Here is a 22,573-nt window from a genome sequence, read left to right as displayed (position 1 = left end):
CACAATTTTCAATTTACATACATATTATTCCAGCATTAAAAAATTTTAACATGTGTTAGATAATAATAGAGGAATTTGGAACAAAGCAAACTCTTAATTACTAGAAAATATTGATTAGATCTATCTAAGAATCATTATTAAGTAATACTAGTTCCTTTATTTAGATTTAAAAATAATAATTACATAATTTTTCATATTTTAGTGTTCATTTATGTCAAGAGCAATTTGTAAAATCACAATTAATTTTTTATAGGGTTTTTATATAAAATTATATCAAAATTTACATTCACTTGCTTATCTTCTAAATATTTGGATTATTTAATTTTTAATTGTGAAGAGGAAATTATAAATTTGTGAGTAAATTTCTGTACTTACAATAGTTAAGATTTTATTAAGAAATTAATAGGTGAACTCTCTCTTTTCTGACTCTGGTTTTAGAAACAATTATTTTTAATATATGATTAAGCTTGATAGAAAAATTTCTCTAAATATTCTTTTTTGTTTCTTTTTGATATAAAACCAAATATAAATAAGGTTTAAATGAGAAAGACTTAAATGAATTAGTTTTTTATCAAATTTTTCTATTTTAAACATTTTTTTATTCAGCGTACATAGACAAGGATTTTTGGGTAACAAATTCGAGTGAATTAATAGCTGGCTTGTACTATAGACTTTAAATAAAAGTATGGATATATTTTATGTTTTGAAATACTATAAGCATTTAAATAAATACTTATAAATATTTGATTAATAAGGTTTTATGTAATGACTTCAAGTTTTATTTATTAAAAGCATTTTTATCAATAAGAAATTTTTAAACACGAGTTAGCTACATGTAAAATATATTATGAATATTTTAATCTATTTTTTTAATAACAAATTTATAACATTTTTAAGTTTCTGAATTTTCTTTCTTATTTAAATTTTATTCTTTTGTTGTAAAGAAGCTAAATAAATTTTCGATCTTATAGTTTTTTATTTACTTTATATCTCAAGAGATAATACCTTTTTCTTTTTTTTCACCTACTCTAAATCAGCAACAAAACATAAAATACTTACAAATAATGGTATAAATGTGGGTTGGCTTTATTGTAAACAAAGTTTTATTTATTCTAGTTTCTGAAATTGCTATGAGCTGTAATAGCCTTTGTTTTGTTTCATTCATACAATATTTATCAAGATTTCTAAAAATAAAATAAAAAATGTATGAGAAATGTGAAAAAATAAACTTGAATTTTTGAAGTTTAAAATGATTTTTTTAATTTGATTTTCAGATTTTTGTTACTTACTCGCATCAGTAATGCGATCAGGAATGTTAAATTTAATAAATCGATCAGGAATATCCATTTATTTAAGCATCCCAACTTGAGTGTAACCCAACAGAATTGATCAGAATTACACTTTTCAAAGGAAAAAAAATGAGAAATTTGAGATTATTTTAAATATTTTGCAGAGTATACCTGATTTGGAGATTCTAATACTACTGAGGAATGGCCTTTTAGCTGTTTACTAAGTAATTATGCTAAAAGAATATTTTATTTGTTGATTTAATCATGCTGATTTTAAATTTTAAAGCCATTTTTTATATTTAAATTAAAAGGAGATCAAAAAGAAGCACTGTATAGTAAACAAAAATTGACGGAAAAGTTAGTAAAGGAATATAAAATTTGAATAGCCTTGGTTTATTCTACAGAAAAATAAAAATAAATTTGACGATTAAACAAATGATGACATCTCTCTTGATGATCTCATAAAAATATAAATTAAAAAGGATGATCAACAAGAAAATTTGAATAAGCATGTACATCAGTATTACTATTATTTTCGTGTTTTGTTATGATTTATCGTTTTAGGTAATAAAAGAAAAACTCAGTTAAAATTTATTAAATAATTTAATCATTTTAGTATAAGTAATTATCAAAGTGTCATCATCATATATAATGTTTCATTTTACTTGCATTAATATACATACACATTTCGGGTAAATAAAAGTGATAAAATAAATAAATATCTGAATAAAAGAAAATCTCACCTTTATTAATTTAAATAGCCATATCAAAAAACTAAACCATAATTAATTTTTAATTCAATAAATTTAATAAGGTCAAAATACTACTTAAGTAAAAACTGACATTTAAATAATTAACTTATATTAAAGAAAGATATTATAAATTCACAATTTAATATAACTCTCTGTCAAACTATTTGTAAATGAAAGGACTCAATAAATTCATTTAAGCTAATAAATAATGCCCCTTCTTGTATAATCACTTCAAGATTGATGTGAGCAGAAATCAAATAGCCTCCGATTTTCTTAAAAAATTTGTAAATCTCTGCCCTCATCTTAAAAACGCTAACAAAATGAATGAAAGAGAAGCATCTGGTTAAACAGTATCTGCTTGTGCTTCTACAAATACAACAACCCATGTCGCCGCCGCTGCTTCTTTCTTCTCTAAGTGCCCTATAAATCACTCAAAGCTCTTAGGAAAGAAAGAGAAGTGCACTGGATGTCCCCATAACGCTTGTCTTCACTCAAATGAAGCTCCTCTTCTTAACGAAATTACTGAAAAAACATTATAGGAATCATCTCAAAAATGTCCTTTTGTTGGATTATTAAATATTGATAACAGTACTGAAACTGCTGCATCCAAGTTACTCAAAAATTAAGAAGAATATGAGCAATCTGTAAAGAAGAATTTCATCATGAAAAACAAGAGTATCTAATTAGATAACCAAGAAACTTCTGAAAAAGAATTGAACGAATATGATCAACAGTTTGCTAATGCTATTAAAGGATTAAAAACTGAAGGAAGATACAGAGTTTTTAATCATATCAAGAAGATCGCTGGCCGTTTCCCTAAGGCATTATACACTGATAGCGCAACCAATGAAACAAAAGAAATCACTGTTTGGTGCTCCAATGATTATTTGGGTATGATTTTAAATTACACATTCAAATTATTCTACCTCCCTACATACTTGGAAATAAATGACTTCAATAAACACATAAATTTTTTCTATTTAGATTAATTAAGCTTCATGATTTATTAATTAATTAACTAAGATTTTCTTAATACCACGAATATACAAAATTAAAATTTTAATCCAAGATTTTATTCATTCTTGTTTACAATTTTACTTAATTTTAAAATTGTCAAATTTTTTTATCAATGCTCTCTCCTCCTTTTTGAAAGAAATAAATCTTTCTAAATAGAAACTTCTTTGATTTCGAGAACCAAATATCTACTATTAAATTAATCTAAATAGATTTATTTGCAAATAAAAAATTTTTTGATAGCACCTTTTTAGTGCTACACAACTGATCTATTTGAAGCTACCGAAATATTTTTTTAAATATTTTTAAAATAATTAATTCAAAATCAATTAAATTATATTAAAATAAAATATTATTAATTAAATAGGCATGGGTCAACATCCCACTGTTAGATAAGCCATGATTGATGCAGTTAAAGAAACTGGTGTTGGTGCTGGTGGTACTAGAAATATTGGAGGTAGTAGCATTTATCATACTTAATTAGAAAGTGAGCTCGCTGATTTACATTTCAAAGAAAAGGCCATCGTTATGAGCAGTGGTTTTGTTGCTAATTAAGGAGCTATCAACGCTTTGACTAAAGTTTTGAAAGATGTTATTTATTTATCTGATGAGAAAAACCATGCTAGTATTATTGAAGGTATTAGAAACAGTAAGGCTGATAAAGTTGTTTGGAAACACAATGATATGGAAGACTTAGAAAATAAACTCAAATAACTTCCCTTAGAAAGAAACAAGATCATTATCTTTGAATCAGTTTATTCTATGTCTGGAACTATTTCTCCTATTGGTGAAGTATGCAAATTAGCCAAGAAATACAATGCTTTAACCTTTATTGATGAAGTCCATGCTATCGGTCTTTATGGTAAAAGAGGTGGTGGTGTTGCAGAAATGATGGGTCTTATGGATCAAATCGATATTTTCTCAGGAACTCTCGGAAAGGTATTTACTTATTTATTTATTTACTTACTTTACACTTTGCATCAATTTATTTTCCTTTTCAGTTAATCAAAACAAAAATATCTAAAAATTTTAATTTAAAAAATAGGCTTATGGATGTGTTGGTGGATACATTGCTGGTAATAGCTTATTAATAGATTGTATTAGATCTTTTGCTTAAAATTTCATATTTACAACTTCCATTCCTCCATGCATTGCTCAAGCTGCTAAAACATCTATTGCATACGTGAAGGAACACAATGAATTAAGAGAAAGATTACATTTTATTGCTAGACTTATCAAAAAAAGATGTAATGATAAAAACATCCCCATTTTACCTAATGAATCTCACATCATTCCAGTTTTTATTGGTGATGCTAAGAAAGCTAAAATGGCAAGTGATCTTTTAATGTAAAAATATGATATCTATGTCTAACCTATTAATTATCCAACCGTTCCTAAAGGACAAGAATTATTAAGAATATCTCCTACTCCTAATCACAATGAAGATATGGTTGAAAAGCTTGTTCTTGCTCTTGAAGGTGTGTTTGAAGAGTTACAACTTAGAGAAAACTTTGGTTAAGAGTTGTCTCATAACTTTACAGAGCCCTTGTCTTTAGCTGAAAAATTGATTATCACTGCTTGAACTCAATAAAATTGATCATAAAAAAAACACTAATTAATTATTGAATAATAATAATTAAGATTTAATTTATTTAAATTTTTGTTAAAAGAATTTCAAAAAAATAAAATATAAAAACTTTGATCTTCTTAACAAGTATTAATAAATATAAATAACAAAATCAAAAAACCTCTTATACCACACACACAAACATACTCTTACTAAAACTCAAATCAAAATATTAAATTTATAGTATATTTTATATATAATAATCCTTTTAATGTAATATATTTTATGTCTTTTTCGTTTACAAATCTTACTTAATTATAATATTAAACTAGTTCAAAACACCAATTACTTCTTTTAATCATCTTACTAAGTTTATAATTGCTTCAGCTAGATTGTTTTTTTGTTTTTATATGATTACTTATTTATTTGCTTATTATTCGGATGCCTTTTCTAAATTATATTAATCAGTTATTTGGTATAATATAACTTCTGTTATTTATACTTTTTTTAAATTAAAGAAAGAGAAAATATAAATAAATATTTAAGAATAAAAATTAGAAATGGTAATTAGGTATTTTGAAATTAAAAAAGATTTATTAAAAAATGTTTATTTAAAAAATATATTTTTCTAATATACTCCAATCTATGATAATAGTTTATCAATGTAATAAATTATAAATTAATCTTAAGAAATTAAATTTTATAAGATTCATAAGTGTTTTGGTTTCTATCATACTCTTACATATCCTTAATAGCCAATTCCCTAATCTAATAAAGCTTGGAATAGAAAAATTTTAATAATTTCATTTTAATTTTTATAGGATAAAGCACTTAATTGAATAATATAAATTCATAGTGCTCAACAAGAGAATATCTCTTTATTAACTGAAGTACTATTTTAAGAGTGAACTGAAAATTAATTAATTAAATAATTTGTTTATTTTTTTGTGATTTTGTGTGAGCAGAATTTTAATTTTAGGATATGATTGATAGATAGATATATAGTTCAGTATTTATAAATAAAGTAAAAAAATATTCGGTAAATTCAATAATAAAGAAAGATTGATTGATTATTCAATACTAAGTAATAAAAAAGCAATTTTTATATTAATTAAAAATATAAGCCAAACAAAAACAAACATCTAACTAAATATGATACCAGAAAAAAATATTAAAAACTCTGTTGAATGTTTTTCTGGGATGCAGTTACCAAAAAATTATTCAGAAGCAATAAAGTTTCTAAAAAGTCTATCTAATCAATAAAATGTTAAACTAGATTACATTGTTGAAATCTTAAAGGTTTATAAAGGCATAAACTTGAATAAATTTCCAAAATTTAATTGTAAATTCTTAGATTGTTTTTGTTTTCCTATTTACATATAAAAACTATCAATATAAAATCTAATTAAAATGATTAACTGCAATTTATAGTTTGATTATTTTATTTATTTTAAATATAAATTATTTTTATTATTAGTGTTAGTTTAAGCAGTGAAGGATAATAATGAATTTGCTTTTAATCTTTTCTTAGATTATTTATAATAAGCTGATATTCCATAAGAAGACAAAATTGAATATATAAATAGCAATAAAGCTTTGAATTGTGAGGAAGGATATAATGCTCTATAATACGCCGTATATTATGAATTTTAGGTAGTTTTAAATAATTTATTAGATTTATTTTATTTTCAACTATCACTATCATAGCTTAAACTATGTTATCAATCAATATTGTCTAAAAACCGGTATTTTATTTAAAAATTTTTAAAAATAAAGGATATGGCTCTCAAATTGATAGAAAAAGGAGCGCGTTACGATACTCATATTAATGAAATAGGTATTCAAATAATTTTATATTTAGAATTTCTAAAATTAAAAATGTCGCTGTTTGTTTTACTTCTTATTTTAATATATAAATAATTTTTCTTTCTTTAACTAAAAATTTTGCATTAATTTAATATTTTATGGAAAATAAATAGAATTTTTCTACTATATTTTTAACCCTAATTAAAAACAAAATATTTAGGTGATAAAATTATTCATTCTGCTGCAAGAGGAGGATCTCTTAAAGTTATTGTAAGTAATTATATATTAATTTTGCTTGTTTAACAAAATATTCTAAAATTAGATGAAACTTCAGCAACTAGGTGTAGATATATTTGAAAAGACATAAAGTAAGGGTTTAAATCTCTCAACATTTGAGATTGCTTGCTTTGAAGGAAATCTTCACATAATGAAATATCTGCTTAAGATGGATGAATTTGAAAATTAAAAGAGAATAGATATTAATGAATAACATCCTGTATCAAAAGAAACACCATTACATTTAGGAATACGTAGTAAAGATTATTCAGTTGTTAAATTTCTGCTAATACAGGGTGCAAATAAACAATTAAAAAATAATGAGAATTAGACACCTCTCTAATTTGCTATTTGGAGGAAAGAAAAAATATAAAAAAAGTTAAAAGAAAAAAGAGAAACTGTAGATTAATATTAAATAATGGAATGGGAAAGCAAAATAAATCATTTGGACTCATTAATTTCTCTACTGGGAGATATTAAATTTTTTAACCGACTAAAATTATAGACTAGAGTAGGTCCAACAAAAGGCATGAATAAATACTCTTATATTCTCAGAATTATTAACATTTTAGGATTTATTGGGTTCATCTTTATTTTACCATGTAAACTAACAAACTATTAATTCAACTAACTTATCAACAGTCAAACAAATTCTAAATATTATTTTTTTAATTAATTAATAGATACTGATTTATTTATAGGATTTATAGTCTTTTTCTATAGTATTTACTTATGTTCTTTCTATTGCTTATTCTGCTCTTATAAAAGCGATCCAGGCTATATTAAACAATTAGGTTACGAAAGCTATTAACTTGATTTAAACAACAATTAACCTGCTTCATAAAAAGATACTTTTGTGAATAATTTTTGGTTACTATTATGCAAGAAAGAGTTTGAGGAGCTTTGTTTAGAATGTTGTATTATAAAACCAGTTAGATCAAAACATTGTGATTTTTGTAACAGATGTGTTGCCGTTATGGACCATCACTGTCCCTTCATAAAAAATTGTGTTGGAGCGAAGTAATATTTTCTATTTTTTTCCCAAAGTCAATATTCAGTAATCATTTCATTTAAAATATAGAAATCACAGATATTTCTTTTTTATGCTAGTAACATAAGCATTGTCTTAGATTTCTATCCTTATTGCGTGTATTTTTGCTCTAAAAGAGCTCTAGTAAGATGATATAGAAGATGAGCACTCTCATCAATTTATAGATTCTTGCCCATAGTTATTTAATCCAATTATTGCTTATATTAGTATTTCAATTTTAATAATTTAATTTATTATAACTTGCTTTCCGTTGTTCTTCATTATCATTCATCAAAGGACTATCCTTGTTAATGGTTTGACTTCTCTTGAAATGAGGTATAAAGGAAAATTTGATAAACAAAAAAAAGAAGAAATAGATGAAAATTAACCTGTAACAGAAGTTCCTAACAGAACTAAATCTAAGTAACATCCTGAAACTCGCTCTAATTCTACATCATAATCTACAGCTCGTCTTTCTCATTCAAATATAAATGATGATTAAGAAGATGAATAACCTGAAATTACAGAAGACCAGCTTGAAAGTACAGACGATTAAGACACGGGATCACTATACACTGCGCTTTCTGCACAGCAAAGAGATATATTTCAAAATAGAAATACAAACCCATCAAATAAAAAGTGGTATGAAAATATAAAGTGTATGCTCTTTAAGAATCGCAAAAATAAATTTTATTTTGCTGACGAAGAGTTGCATAGAAGAATATTTTAGAATCAAGATTAAAGATTTAGTCTAAGCTGTTCTCAGTAATTTTCTGAAAAGGATTGCTTAAGTAAAACTGAAAGCAGAAATTAGCTTCTAATGTAATACATTAAATGAAATAAGCACTGAATAATCAAATAATATTTTCAATATCAAACTCCTTCTCCCTCCCAAAACTCTCTCATCACTCACTAACAATAATTATTCAAACCAAAAAATAAAAATAATCATTCTTTACTTTTACTACAATTAAGTATTTATTATCTGTCTACCAATCAATTAATCTATTTATTAACCTTTATGTAATCAGTTTATTAAAATTTTAAAATTGGATTACCAAATAAGATAAAATTAATTTATAATTGTTTTATATTTCTATTTTTTATTAAAATAAAAAATACAGTTTCATAAAAAAATTTATTAAAAAAATTTAAAATATTTTAATTAAATTAAAATTTTTCTTTTTTAATTAATCAGAATAATGAATTAGCATGTAGAAAAAAATAGCATTAGAATCGAATGAAGATATATCAAAACGTTAAGATGAGATTAAGAGATTCTCTGATCTTTTAACTCTCTCTCTTCTTGTTAATATGAAGGAATTCTATTAAATGGATATTGTAAAGCAGCAAAAAGAAAGAAAATTAATTGCATTCAATTCATTTTTCTTTCCTATTTGAAATAATTATTTTTAAAAAATAAATAAATAAATAAAAAGAAATCTTTTTGAGGTTTATTTATCAAAAGATAATAATACTCAAGATAATAACAATAATAGATAGATAGAACTTTAAATAAAAAATTTGCAAAACATATAACTAAGCAAAGAAAATCTAATAAAATGGGTAATTAGCAAGGAGGTATGAATTTGGGTGGTTTTGGCAACCTTCCAAATCAAAAAGATAAACAAGATTAAAAGAAGAAGGATCAAAGTATGCTTTTATTCTCATATTAATTCCATTTTAGAGGATTGATAAAAATGTTTTCCTTATTATCATAATAGTTCATAGGCCTTCATACAATAATAATACATTTTTAATGAGCCTCTAAAATTAGCAATTATTTTATTTAGTTTATTAATTTTTTACTTAAAAACAGTGCCTAGAGAAAAGAAACCAGCTCCAGTTAGAATTGGTAAAAAAAAGAAAAACAAAGGTGTTGATACTGCTGTCAAATTACCATCAAGTACTGCTTGCTATAATATTTTATTGAAATTACTAAAACGATAAAAAATTAGGAATTAAAGCAAATTTAAAATTTTATTTCTTAAATAACATAGTAACGCCTATTTCAAAATGCAGATTGAGATAATTGAAATTAGACAGAATTAAAGATTATTTGTTAATGGAATAAGAATTCATTAGAAATTAGGAAAGTCAAAAGTAAACTGTTGAAGAACTTGATAACGATGAATAAGAAAGTGTAATTAATTATAAAATAAATCAAATAAACAAATTTGAAAAAAGCAAAAATGTTATTGAATAAATTTAGGAAGAAAGAAAGAAGATTGAATAATTGAGAGGAAGCCCTATGCTTATTGGAACTCTTGAAGAATTCATTGATGAAGACCATGCTATTGTGTCTTCTATTGGTCCTGAATATTATGCTAATATTCTCTCATTTGTTGATAAAGATTAGCTTGAGCCTGGATCTACTGTTCTTTTAAACAATAGAACTATGGCAGTTGTTGGTATTATGCAAGATGAAGTTGATCCTATGCTCAATGTTATGAAGGTAAATATATTAGTCTTTGTATTAATGTATAAAAGATTTCCATTTAATTGCATAATATTTAGTGAGAAAGTATTAACTCAATATTTATTTTTTTATTCAGGTAGAAAAAGCTCCTCTTGAATGTTATGCTGATATTGGTGGTCTCGAATAATAAATTTAAGAAGTTAAAGAAGCAGTTGAATTACCTTTAACTCATCCTGAAATCTATGAAGATATGGGTATAAAACCACCTAAAGGTGTCATTATGTATGGTCCTCCAGGTACAGGTAAAACTTTACTAGCTAAGGCTGTTGCTAATGAAACAAGTGCCACTTTCTTGAGAATTGTTGGTTCTGAACTTATTCAAAAGTATGCTGGTGAAGGTCCTAAGCTCGTTAGAGAACTCTTCAGAGTCGCTGAAGAGCACGCCCCTTCTATAGTTTTCATTGATGAAATTGATGCAGTAGGTTCTAAGAGGTATTTTAAATATTTTAAATTATAATTTTTGTTATGATATCAAAGATAAATGCTCGAATTCCAAAAAATTGAAATTATATAAAGCTAATTGTTATAATTTTAAAATAGATACAATACTAGCAGTGGTGGTGAAAAGGAAATTTAAAGAACAATGTTAGAACTTTTGAACTAACTTGATGGTTTTGATAGTAGAACTGATGTTAAAGTTATTCTTGCAACAAATAAAATTGAATCACTTGATCCTGCCTTAATTAGACCTGGTAGAATTGATAGAAAGATTGAATTCCCAGTACCTGACATGAAAACTAAGAAGAAAATTTTTGAAATCCATACTTCTAAGATGGCTCTTGGTGAAGAGGTCAACTTTGATACTTTTGTTCACGTTAAAGACGATTTAAGTGGTGCTGATATTAAAGCTATGTGCACCGAAGCAGGTCTCTTAGCTTTGAGAGAGAGACGTATGAAAGTAACCCTTGATGATTTTACCAAAGCCAAGGATAAAGTTCTTTACTTAAAGAAAGGTGATACACCTGATGGCTTATATATTTGATAAATTAAAAAATAAACAATTGCTAAATTTATTAACAGTACATTTAATTTTGCATTCGTTTTGTACATTCGTTCATTCACTTTTAAAGCTCTAAATTAAAATAAAAAATTCAATTTAACAAAAAGCTTACAAAAAAATTTTAATAATTAAAATTTATCCATTGATTGATTAATACAACATTCATTCATTTTTACATACATAAACTAAGTTTTTTTTTTTTTTGGATGATAAGATTGATTGATGATTAATTTTAATTAAAAAAATTAAAACCTGATATTTAATTAAGTTATTTTAAAAGTTTATATTAATTTTTTGGTATATGAAATAGTTTAACATAAATCAAATTTAGCAATTTTTATTTATTTTTGTAATATTTTAAAATACCAAATTTACCTGAAGATTAGTTGATGATTAATTCAAATCCGCAAAACTATAAACTGAGTTTTTAAGCATATGATGAACTTATAAAATCATCTAGATCTGTGTCTCCTAATTCGTCATTTTTATCAAATTAAGATGATGTAATCTAAGATAATATAATAACGCATGATTAAAATAAAAGTTTAAATCATCTGCAAAAATGCAAAAGTATCTTAGTTCAATAAAATTTCACAAAAAAGTTGCTTTAGGAAAGAAAAATGAGTAGTCAAGCTTAAATACTCAAAGCATTTAATTCAATAAGAGATATGAATAATAAAGAATAAATAAATTAAGCATTGCTTATGATTCCAAATGTTAAAGATAGAATTATGCTAGTAGAAAAGTTATTGGAAAGACGTGAATAAATCGCTAAAGCAAAAGAGATGCAAGCTATAAACAATCTAGCTCCTTTATTTAACAAAATCAAACTTAAGTTTTTAAATTCTCTACAAAAAGCAAATGCTACAACAAGCGAAAGAAAACATAAATTCCAAAAAAATATTAGTTAAGGAATCTAAAACCAATAAAATTAGAATGAAGTAGGACTAAACAATATGACTAACTAACAATAATAAGGAGATATCCAAATTAACTAAATAAAAAGCCCAAATAAAACAGTAGCTCATAAAATTTAAAATGCGAGCCCGAATACCTCTCCTAATGTAAACAAAATTGCTGATATACCAAAAGATGAAGAGAATAGCAATTAAATTTAACAGCAAAATAAAAATATAATGGGTGCTATCACTATATTTGCTACTCATGACATAAAAATGGATAAAGAAAAAGAAGAAATTGATAAAAAAATGAAATAAAATAAACCTCTTGGATACCTTTAAAGAGACAACTTCCTTAAAATGTCTATAGTAGCTTAAGAAGATCGTCTAAAATCTCCATCAAAATCTAATATGCTTATATCAAACACAAGTTAAAAGAGTAACAATATTAGTAATAATATAGCCTCAAGTGAGCCCAGCAACACGGGTAACTAATAAAAAAAAAAATAGGAAAAAAGTGCACCCCTAACAAAATCTCTTAATTTAGGAGAAACAAATGAAATAGATTATGGCTAAAAAATGGAAGCTTTAAAAAAGAAAATGTTTTTAGTCAATCATGGAGTAGGTAGACGTGATTCGCCTTCATCTAGTTCTAATAAGCACTCCAGAAAACGATCTTTAAATATTAGTCCTGCATCATAATACAATTTTCAAAATTCTGATTTTGTAAAGGATGATGCCAGCTAAAAATATTATTTTAAACCATAGTTAAATAGTTTTAGCTAAGCAACTTAGAATTATCAATCTCAAAGCATTAATTTTTAAAATAATAGTAACCAATCAATGCATTCTCTTATTAAAAAGCATCAAAGTAAATAGCCTTCTTAAAATAGTTCTAATAATGGAGTTTTATTTGATTTTATTCTGGAATGCGAATAAAAGAGGTATTTATCTAAAAATAATTTACCAGGTATAGATTAACAAATAATTTTAAGGAAACATCACTCTTCATAAAGCTCTATAAAACCTAGCAGTAAGTTATAGCTATTTCAAAGCTAAGTAGTTTAATCAAAGCTGAATTCAGAAAATAGCACTCATCTCCTACATAAAATGTATTAAATGCAAAGAGAGCATTCGATATCTTCTTTAAAATTTAACAGTCCGAAAACCAGGTAACATCATGTAAAATCACAGAGTATTAACATTTATAATCAAGTTGCTTGATTTGATTATTTTTGATTAACTAATTCTAAATAATATAATATTTGTTTTTGTTTTTGTAAGTAATTATTGATAAATTATAACTTAAATCAATAAAAAAAAGTATGTTTAATAAGAATTTTTAAATATAAATAGAATAAAAATGAATTTTAATTTTCAAAAATCTGTTAAACTTAACCAAAGATAATAAGTTAATAGTTCAAGTAACTATAAAAATTTAAAATGAATAATTTCATTATTTAGTATTTATTTCATCAAATATATTAAAGATTAAAAAAACATATTTGAAAATCTTGAGTGAGAAATTCAACATAATTTAAAGATTAAACTTTTTAATTGAATACACACATATTAATTTTATTAACATCAAAATTCTTTATATATTTGTTTATTAAAATATAAATTTAATATTTTATAAATTAGTAATAAAAATTAATTTAGATATAAAAGAAAAGATTAAACTTTTTAATTGAATACACACATATTAATTTTATTAACATCAAAATTCTTTATATATTTGTTTATTAAAAATATAAATTTAATATTTTATAAATTAGTAATAAAAATTAATTTAGATATAAAAGAAAATGATTAAACCACTTTATGATTAAATATTTTAGAAAAAAATCTTTTATATCAAATTTATTAAGATTGAGGGCTTAAAAATGCACGAACTGACTTTTCTAATTCTATTTTTTTCACTGGTTTAGGTAAGAATCCTTTTGCACCAAGTTAAAAGCATTTTTATTTATCTTCATTATTATCAAAAGCTGTATGAGCTATTATTGGTACGTATTCTAAAACTTAATCTTTGATTTCTTAATTTATAATAGAAATGGCTTAAAACCCATCCATGATAGGCATATTAATATCCATGATTATCAAATCAATCTTTCCATTATACTCATGCACTATCTCTACAGCTTATTTGCCATTTTAGGCTTCTAATATATTTAAATTAGGATATATTAATTTTAAAGTATTTCTAAGCGCTATAAGATTAAAAGCCACGTCATCAACAATTAATATTGTATCATTTTAATCATTTAATATATTAGCTTCTTTTTTCACAAGTATTGAAGTATTGCTGCTTTCTAAGTGTTTAATTTGAGTCTCTCCAATTTCCTATATTTAATCTTTGCTGTTCTATGGGGCTTAATCTAAATTCTAACTTTATGGTGATTATTTTTTAGCTAATAAGTTGTGCTTCGTTTCAAACAAAGGAATTTAAATATTATTTTCGTGCTCTATTTCTGATCTAATTGTTGTGTATGAAATTTGTTATCTCCTTCTTCTCTTTTGATTATAATGATTTGAGGATAAATCTCTTTCCTCTATGTAGAGTGGATGATTTAAGTAGATTAAAAATGAAAAACTACTTCCAATATTAACTTTAGACTCTACCTATATTTCCTAATCTAGAGGTCCTATAATTTAACAGAGTCTTGAACAAATTTCTAGACCGATTCCAACTCCTATTTATTTATATCAAACAAATTAAAATGAAATTTAATAAAAGTAAAGTTAAAAATATCATATTAAAAATCATTTTAATAAAAAATATAAAAATGTTTACCTTGCCTGTTGTCATCTTTTACTTATTAAATATGGGCAGCAAAATTTAAAATATTTTTTTTAATTGAATCAGGAATTCCTATTCCTGTATCTTAAACAATTATTTATATTAGGTTTGATGGAGATTCACAGTTTTAGACTATAATCCTTACAAATCCTTCGAATGTGAATTTAATAGCGTTTCCAATGATATTAATAAGAATTTGTTTTATTCTTGGCTTATCATTTTTCAAATCAAGCTTTAAATTTGGAATGATTAGCTTACAGTTCTTCTTTTTTGCTTGAAGCTCGAAAAGCTCTCTCATTTCAGTGAGGATTTCCATTAGGTCAAATTATGTACAATTCAAGCTGAGATCATTTTTATTTAAAAGCGTAGAATAGTCTATCAAATCATTGATTCTTGACTCCAAGAGATAACCATTTTTCTATATATTGCATATATACTAATATAATATATGTATATCTCTCAATGTTGTACTTGTAAAATAATTCTAACTATTGCTTTTAACTAATTAATTTGGAGTCTAATTAAAGATTGTTTCTTTTGTTTCATTCTTTTAGTTTATTTTAGAAATAAATTTTCTTTCATTTCCGCTATATGAATATGTAAAAGATCTCTAAGAGTTTTAAATATTAAAAGGTATAGAAAGGGAAGATGCTATCCCCGTGGTTTTAGAATACTAGAATTTATTTATATTTGATATAGATTTTTTTGGCAATTATTTTAAACTTTTAAAATTTTATTATTACTCTTACATTTTTTTATTATTTTAGTTTGGTGAAATTTCTTATTATCCATCTACTTTTGCAAAATAATTTTTCTAAATTGAAGAGTATATATCTCCTTCAATTGACTTTTCTTCTATTTCTGTGATTCTATCTTTTTCATTCATCACTTAGAATTTAAATATATCTTTTGGTTATTTAGTATTTTAATCTTCGTGAGTTTGGTCTTAATTTAATGAATCTTTCTTTAATCCTGTATCATTGCAACTGTGGAACTGACTATAATTTTTTGGGGTTGAAGAAAATATTTTGTTATTCAAGCGCTAAATATTTTCAGTATTTTAAAGTTATTGTATATTATCTTATGAATTATTGCTTATCATTTTTTCTTTGCTTAAAATTAAGATTTCACTCTTTGGTGTATTGTTAGATATCGAAGTATTTGAAAGTGATTTCATTTGAATAATTTATTTTTAAGATTCTACCTATTAATCTTTTAATTAATGCTTATATCCTTACTGGGTTGATGATGGAGAACTTCCAGTCAGTTGTTTATTTGAAGTGTTTGTTGATTAATTATTGTTTTAGTTGTTTGATTTAGATTAAATTAAATTAATATTTGAGTTTTACTCTGCTGGGATTTGTTATTTCTACATGGTATTAAACGAATTTCTTGCAATTTCTTTTTCTTATTGAGTAATTTTTTGCTAACTTTCAGCTTAATTGTTGCTAAAAATGTCCTGATTTATTGAAATTAATTCTTGTTATTTTTAAATTTACTAAGAATATTATGTTTAAGGAGTAAATAATAAATTTTGGTTAGGCGAATCATTTACTAAATCTTGCTAATTAACAGCAAGATTACTCTTTTGAGGGGATAATTAAGATTCTGAAAATTCCTTGTGCAGCTAAATTTTTAGATTTTGATTATTATATTTCTTTTCTTAATAAAAGCTCATATTGTTTTGTGTTTTATCTTTAGCTTAAAATTACCTTGAATTTTAAACTGAACAACCAACTGGAGATATCTTAGCTAAATAATTATCTTATATCTAAGTAAACTTAACTTAATTGTGAGCTTCATCTGTTTCTAAGATCTGAATATTTTCATCATTCTAATCCTTAGCATATTTATTTTATTAGTCTTCAAATAATTTAGGTTTATTAATTTGCTGTTGTTATTATTATAACTATCCTTGAATTAACAATTAATTTTATTTTAGAGTTGGCTCAAGAAAGTCTGGGCTTTTATTGGTAGAGCTTTATGAGCTGGATTAATTCTAATCTTGATTTTTATTTATGTCTGTAAGTATCAGTTTATTTTTTTTTAATTTAAAATTTCCAAGCTAATCCTCATTATCACTCTATGTTGTTTAAAAATGATTATTTTATTATAAAAATGGGTGATGTTCTGTTATAGTTTGTCCTTCTGTTAAGCTGTGATTAGACTCAGGAACCTTGATGACTATAAAATTATTATGCAATTTATCAGATGTACCAAAGCTGTCCTCTTGAAATGTGTGATTTGATATTTATTTTAATTCATTCATTTTCAAATCAGATCCTAATTTTATTTACTGCATGGAAGAGTCTTGCTTTGAGGGTTATATCTTGATTACTTATTCTTACTGTTCAGCCTTTTTTACTTTAGAAGAGCAAGGAGATGGAACAAATGTTTTGTAAACTTACTAATTGCTAAAATTATTATGGTAAAGATGATTATGTGTAGCTGCTTTTAGAGAGCTTTAAACGAACCAGTCATCATCAGTTAAAGTATCTCTTCTACTTTTTTTTTAATCCTCAAAAAATATTTCTTCTTCTTCTTGAAGTGGAAGTAAGCTTGTGCTCATATTTGGCTCATATTTATTAATAAAAGATTACTTTTTGACATTATATACATATTGCTACTGTTACTATTATTATTCATTATTATTGAGACTCTTCTATTATATTTTTAAAATTTGATTCTCTTAAATTTAACTCATAGAGTGTTACAATTTATGTTAAAAGTCTTTGGGTTTATCAATATTTACAATATCAGAATGGGAATTCTTCATTAATTATATATTTCCAGGCAAAACATTTGATTATTCTTTAGTTTCATTTTAATATTTTTATTAATTTTTTTAATCTGTATTATAGTTGTTTTGGCTTTACTCTTTATTTTAATTAAATTGTAATACTTCTGCAGTGTCGAATTGTGAATCTTATTTGATTAATTATCCGTCCATATTCAAAATATTAACTGAAGAGTTTTATATTTATTGTGAATTTTATTTATTTACTAAAATTAAATTTATTTAGTGGGAACTTGATGCGTTCTATTCATTTGATTAAATTTTAACATTAGCAGATAATGGAGATACACTTAGAAAGGATGGAAATTTTTAATCAGAAGGCTTTAAAAAATTATTTTTAATTTGCTCCTTTAGTATATCAAGGAGTAAAATCATACCGTTTAGAGGTGTTTTGAGGTCATGTGAGATTGAATTTATCATTTTGTGTTTATATTAATTAAATGTACTAGCATCTTCTTGAGTATTAAATAATATTAAAAGACATTACTATTAATCAACCTAAATTTCTGAAATGTAAAGCTAATATTTTTCAAGATTAACTTAACAATTAGAAAGGGAGTAAATGCGATCTCTGTTACAAAGCATTTCAAAGCTACTGTTAATTTCGCCTTAATTATACCATTAATTTATTGTTTTTTTCAAATGATCATATAAATTTTCCTTATCACTAATGATGATTTTTTAAAATATTTTTTTAATATTTTCCTCCTCATCTAACTTTAAATTATTTTCTATACTAACTAAAAATTTTCTAAGACTTTAAGTCATAAATTTGACTTTCATTTCAGAAGTATAAATAATCATATTAAAATTTGCAAATTTTTTTATTATTTCATAAATAGAGTCTCTCTCAAATAAGATATCATCAATCTTCCATTTTTTTCTACCAGTAGATTTAAAGTTGGCTTAATATAGAATCTGCTGTATTTCACCAACATTTCTTTAATCACCAGACTGAAGAGTGTTTAATCCTTAATCGGCACTATTTTATCTATTATCTTATTAATTTTTTCTATTCAAGCCTACTAATTTTTCATTTAGAATTCTTTCTATTACATTCATATGATAATATAAAAGGAAAATCTCAATTAAAAATGATACTGACATTAACCTTGTTAATACACCTCCTTATTAAAATGTCCATAGTACAACTGATACAGAAAGACTTATAATTCTATGAAATTGATTAATCCCTGGAAAAAAATTGATTATATTTAATGTACCAATATAATACCTTAAATTTATGCTCAATTCGTTTATCGTTTACTCATCATAACTCAAAATGTTTTAAATTTACTTATTGCAATCACTTTACTAATAATTTTAAGTTTCTTAATTTGTGCCTTAAGATAATCTAGACTCAAATGCTTAGAGAGAAACATAGCCTATTATGTTGATGGCTATAGATGTTAGTGTTACATAATGAGAAATATATTTTGAAAGAAATGATGGATTATAAAGTACAATTAAATAAATCAATGAAATAATTATAGTATATACAATTCTGGCTATTTAAAAGTCTCCGTCCAATGCTATAAATGGAATGAGTTAGGCGAGAATCAATAAAATAATAATTGCTAATATCCTTATTGTTTAAGACACTAATACCATTTAATAAAAATGAAGATTATATCCAGTTAATTTGTAGGGCTATTTGACAATAGGATATGTTTTGTTTTAATTACAATTGCTGATGAATATAAATAATATTCAATTTTACTTCAAAAATAACTATTTCCAATGATTTTTTTATAAATACGATATTAATCAGCGATATTATCTTTCAATTAAAGTTAATTGATCATCAACTAAATTATTTGTCATTTATTTATTTTAATAGTTAATTCATCATACTTATGTCAAAACTAATTTTGTGAGGGGAAATGATAAATTAAGTGAATAAATCCTTAATTAATGAGTGTGCTTAAAATAATGATCAATTGAATTTTATTTTGCTAATTTAATATCTTTTTATATCCACAAATTGATAAATATTATGGCTAAATATTGACCTAAATTTATTTTTTAAATATTGTCCTAGAGTTTTAATAACCATATTTACAAATAATTATTCTTTTCAGCCTCTCTTGCTAATTATTAAAAATCTGATAAAATATTTTGAATGAAGTTTTATTTATTAGTCATCTCATAAAATTATAATTTTTTAAAACAAATTTTAATTTAATAATAAAAAATATTATTTTGTCTTTGTAAATAGCTATCAAAGCTATTTCATGTAAATTAAAGCAGAATACACAAATAAATGCTTGATAAAGTTTTTTATAGTATGTTTTATTTATAAACTTTTTAATTTAAAATTTAAAAGACTTTATTTAACTACATTAACAAAAGCACCTGTGATATAATTATAAAACTCAATTTAATTAAATATTAAATTCAAAGAGTATTTTTTATACTCATATCTTTTTTTTTTCTTTTGTGAAAAAAATCTTTCAAAAAATGAAATTACCTTTTAATATAAAATGGTAACATAAAAAAATGAAAATTTTAATATCAAATAATTTCTTTGATAAAATTAAGTTTGTACTTAACCATAAATAAGTTAATTTTTATATTGACTTTGACTTTAGATTCAAGTAATGAAATTTTTAAAAGTATTGCTTTTTCTAGATGGAAAAATAATACTTTTGCATATTAATTTGCAAAAAGTTAATAGAAAATTTAATATGTTAGAAGATTTTTTGAGCATATTATTTATTTGATGATTCAATAACTTTAAAAATAGGAATAGACAGACAAATAAATGAATGAACTCTTTAAATCTTTAACTCATAACATAAAATTAAATAAATAGAGAATTTTTTAAATTAAACAGAAAAATATTTGGAATACTTTATTAAAGTAAATTATTTTCTTTATTGTATAGAAATATGTATAAAACAGTGAAGAAAATTATTTTTATATTAAAATGAATTAAGAATATGAGAATTTAAAAGTATTTTTTGCTTTTATTAAAATTTTAATTATTATTCAATATAACAAAATAATGGTTGAATGAATTGCTTTCTTTCTTGCTTTCATTCATCCAATCTTTTAGATAATTGAATGCTTTACTGTACTTTAATTACTATTTACATTTCTCAAAGTTATTTCTTGATAAGAGCCTTACGATATTCCTTGAAGTCTCCTTTGAATTTAACAAGAGATTTATTCTTGACATACCATATTTCATTGCAAGCCTTAGCGACAAGATGTTCATCGTGAGAAACGATAATGTATCCACCATTGTAGTTTTATAAAGCTTCAATAAGGGCATCAATAGCATCAAGATCCAAGTGATTTGTGGGTTCATCGAGAATAAGTAAGTGAGGTTCAGTATAGCAAGCAATAGCAAGAGCAACACGAGACTTTTAACCACCAGAAAGATTCTTAATAGGACGGATTTATTTCTCTGAGAATATACCAAAACGAGACAAGAATGCACGATAATGTTCAGATTTATTTCCAGGGAACTTTTATTATAACTATTCAACAGGAGAAAGATTGACATCAAGTTGATCAATAAAATGTTAGGTGAAGAAACTGTAGAAAACCTTAGGGTTCTTGTATTGGTTACCAGATATGGGTTCAAGCTTACCAGTCAAGAGCTTGAGGAAGGTAGATTTACCTGCTCCGTTGTCACCAATAATTGCAATCTTAGAATCAGAGTCAACAGCGAAGTTAAGATTTTCATAGATAATTTTGTTAGGGCTGTAGCCGAATTTAACATCTTCAATTCTGAAGAGAGGTGATACTAACTTTTCAGTTTAAGGGAAACGGAAATTTGTCTTCTTTTCTTCCTTGACTTCTTCAACGACTTCCATCTTATCAAGAGCTTTAATACGACTCTAGACTAATGAGGCAAGCTTTGCGTTAGCTCTGAATTTATCAATGAAATCTTGTGCTTCTCTTCTTTCAGCTTAGTTAAATTCATATTTCTTCTTTTGGAGGGTCAAATGTTCTTCACGAGTCTTTTCGAATTAATCATAGTCACCCTTATAGTATTTTAATTAAGAATCGAAATAGTGAATGATGTCTGTGCAAACAGAGTTTAAGAAAGCACGTGAGTGAGAGACTAAGAGGATGGTCATTTCACTATTAGCGATGAATTCTTCCAACCAAATAACAGCATCAAGATCCAAATGGTTAGTGGGTTCATCGAGTAATAAAATATCAGGCTAAACAAACAAAGCACGAGCCAAAGACACTCTCATTCTCCAACCACCAGATAACTTATCAGAAGGATTGATAATCATTTCATGTGAAAAACCGAGACCACCCAAAATAGCAGAAGCACGAGATTCGGCTGTGTGAGAATCAATATCTTAAAGTCTCTTTTAGACTTCAATAAGACGGGTGTTGTCATCATCCTCATTGTTAGCAACTAGTTCTTCATATTCCTTGAGGAGTTATTCTCTTTCAATATCAGTTTCAAGAACTTATTGAAGAGGACTCTTGTGGTTACCAACCATTTCTTGTTCTACGAGAAGAACTTGTAAATGTTCAGGGATTGGGTAATCTCCTCTAGCGAGGGCGTAAAGCAAACTTGATTTACCAACACCGTTTCTACCAATAAGACCATACTTTCTTCCGTGGGTAAGTTGTAATTCAGCGTTGTCAAGAAGAACTTAACCTCCTTAGATAATAGTGATATTTTCAATGTTTAAGTCATAGACTCTGTTACTGGCACATTCTCTGTTGTGACGAACCATAACTAAGGGAGCTCTGTTTTATTCTTCATGATCTTCCTTCTATTAAATAACCTAAATTTAAGCTCTCTTCTTATCGTTCTTTGAAGGCTTCTTTCTTTTATCCATTTTTACTAAATAAATTTTTTTGTTTGTGTTTTTACCTAAATTTT

At 24.9% G+C, this 22,573-nt stretch overlaps 7 protein-coding genes across 7 annotated transcripts; 4 read left to right on the top strand and 3 right to left on the bottom strand. All coding sequences in view use genetic code 6, as the record gives it.

The window, feature by feature from the left end:
- Positions 1 to 1,333: 1,333 nt before the first annotated feature.
- TTHERM_01014680 (hypothetical protein) lies at positions 1,334 to 1,579 on the bottom strand (the record flags this gene model as incomplete). Its single annotated transcript, XM_001030814.1, has 1 exon — positions 1,334 to 1,579. One exon carries the CDS (start codon positions 1,577 to 1,579, stop codon positions 1,334 to 1,336), a length of 246 nt encoding a protein of 81 aa, XP_001030814.1.
- Positions 1,580 to 2,211: 632 nt separating this feature from the next.
- Positions 2,212 to 4,637, top strand: TTHERM_01014670 (5-aminolevulinate synthase; the record flags this gene model as incomplete). Its single annotated transcript, XM_001030813.1, has 3 exons — positions 2,212 to 2,932; positions 3,423 to 3,994; positions 4,101 to 4,637. The coding sequence occupies 3 exons, from the start codon at positions 2,212 to 2,214 to the stop codon at positions 4,635 to 4,637; spliced, it is 1,830 nt and encodes a 609-aa protein (XP_001030813.1).
- A 1,137-nt stretch (positions 4,638 to 5,774) lies between these two features.
- TTHERM_01014660 (26S proteasome subunit P45 family protein) lies at positions 5,775 to 8,572 on the top strand (the record flags this gene model as incomplete). The annotated part of the gene is made up of 7 exons (XM_001030812.3): positions 5,775 to 5,964; positions 6,100 to 6,275; positions 6,399 to 6,459; positions 6,649 to 6,698; positions 6,751 to 7,306; positions 7,388 to 7,724; positions 7,786 to 8,572. The coding sequence occupies 7 exons, from the start codon at positions 5,775 to 5,777 to the stop codon at positions 8,570 to 8,572; spliced, it is 2,157 nt and encodes a 718-aa protein (XP_001030812.3).
- Positions 8,573 to 9,296: 724 nt separating this feature from the next.
- TTHERM_001014659 (26S proteasome regulatory complex ATPase RPT2) lies at positions 9,297 to 11,195 on the top strand (the record flags this gene model as incomplete). The annotated part of the gene is made up of 6 exons (XM_012799565.1): positions 9,297 to 9,387; positions 9,554 to 9,640; positions 9,735 to 9,877; positions 9,947 to 10,189; positions 10,290 to 10,645; positions 10,754 to 11,195. 6 exons carry the CDS (start codon positions 9,297 to 9,299, stop codon positions 11,193 to 11,195), a joined length of 1,362 nt encoding a protein of 453 aa, XP_012655019.1.
- Positions 11,196 to 11,602: 407 nt separating this feature from the next.
- TTHERM_01014650 (hypothetical protein) lies at positions 11,603 to 13,336 on the top strand (the record flags this gene model as incomplete). The annotated part of the gene is made up of 2 exons (XM_001030811.2): positions 11,603 to 11,716; positions 11,816 to 13,336. The coding sequence occupies 2 exons, from the start codon at positions 11,603 to 11,605 to the stop codon at positions 13,334 to 13,336; spliced, it is 1,635 nt and encodes a 544-aa protein (XP_001030811.2).
- A 633-nt stretch (positions 13,337 to 13,969) lies between these two features.
- On the bottom strand, positions 13,970 to 19,410 carry TTHERM_01014640 (response regulator receiver domain protein; the record flags this gene model as incomplete). The annotated part of the gene is made up of 2 exons (XM_001030810.2): positions 14,910 to 19,410; positions 13,970 to 14,808 (listed from the first exon to the last, which is right to left on the bottom strand). Exons 1-2 carry the CDS (start codon positions 19,321 to 19,323, stop codon positions 13,970 to 13,972), a joined length of 5,253 nt encoding a protein of 1,750 aa, XP_001030810.2. The 5' UTR covers positions 19,324 to 19,410.
- A 1,403-nt stretch (positions 19,411 to 20,813) lies between these two features.
- On the bottom strand, positions 20,814 to 22,529 carry TTHERM_01014620 (ABC transporter family protein; the record flags this gene model as incomplete). The annotated part of the gene is made up of 1 exon (XM_001030808.1): positions 20,814 to 22,529. The coding sequence occupies one exon, from the start codon at positions 22,527 to 22,529 to the stop codon at positions 20,814 to 20,816; it is 1,716 nt and encodes a 571-aa protein (XP_001030808.1).
- Between the last annotated feature and the right edge of the window lie 44 nt (positions 22,530 to 22,573).

The sequence above is a fragment of the Tetrahymena thermophila genome, assembly GCF_000189635.1.
Source record: "Tetrahymena thermophila SB210 genomic scaffold scf_8254457, whole genome shotgun sequence".
NCBI classification, from domain to species: domain Eukaryota; phylum Ciliophora; class Oligohymenophorea; order Hymenostomatida; family Tetrahymenidae; genus Tetrahymena; species Tetrahymena thermophila.
Note: the sequence above shows the minus strand (reverse complement) of the source record. Positions and strands in the feature narration are given on the sequence as shown.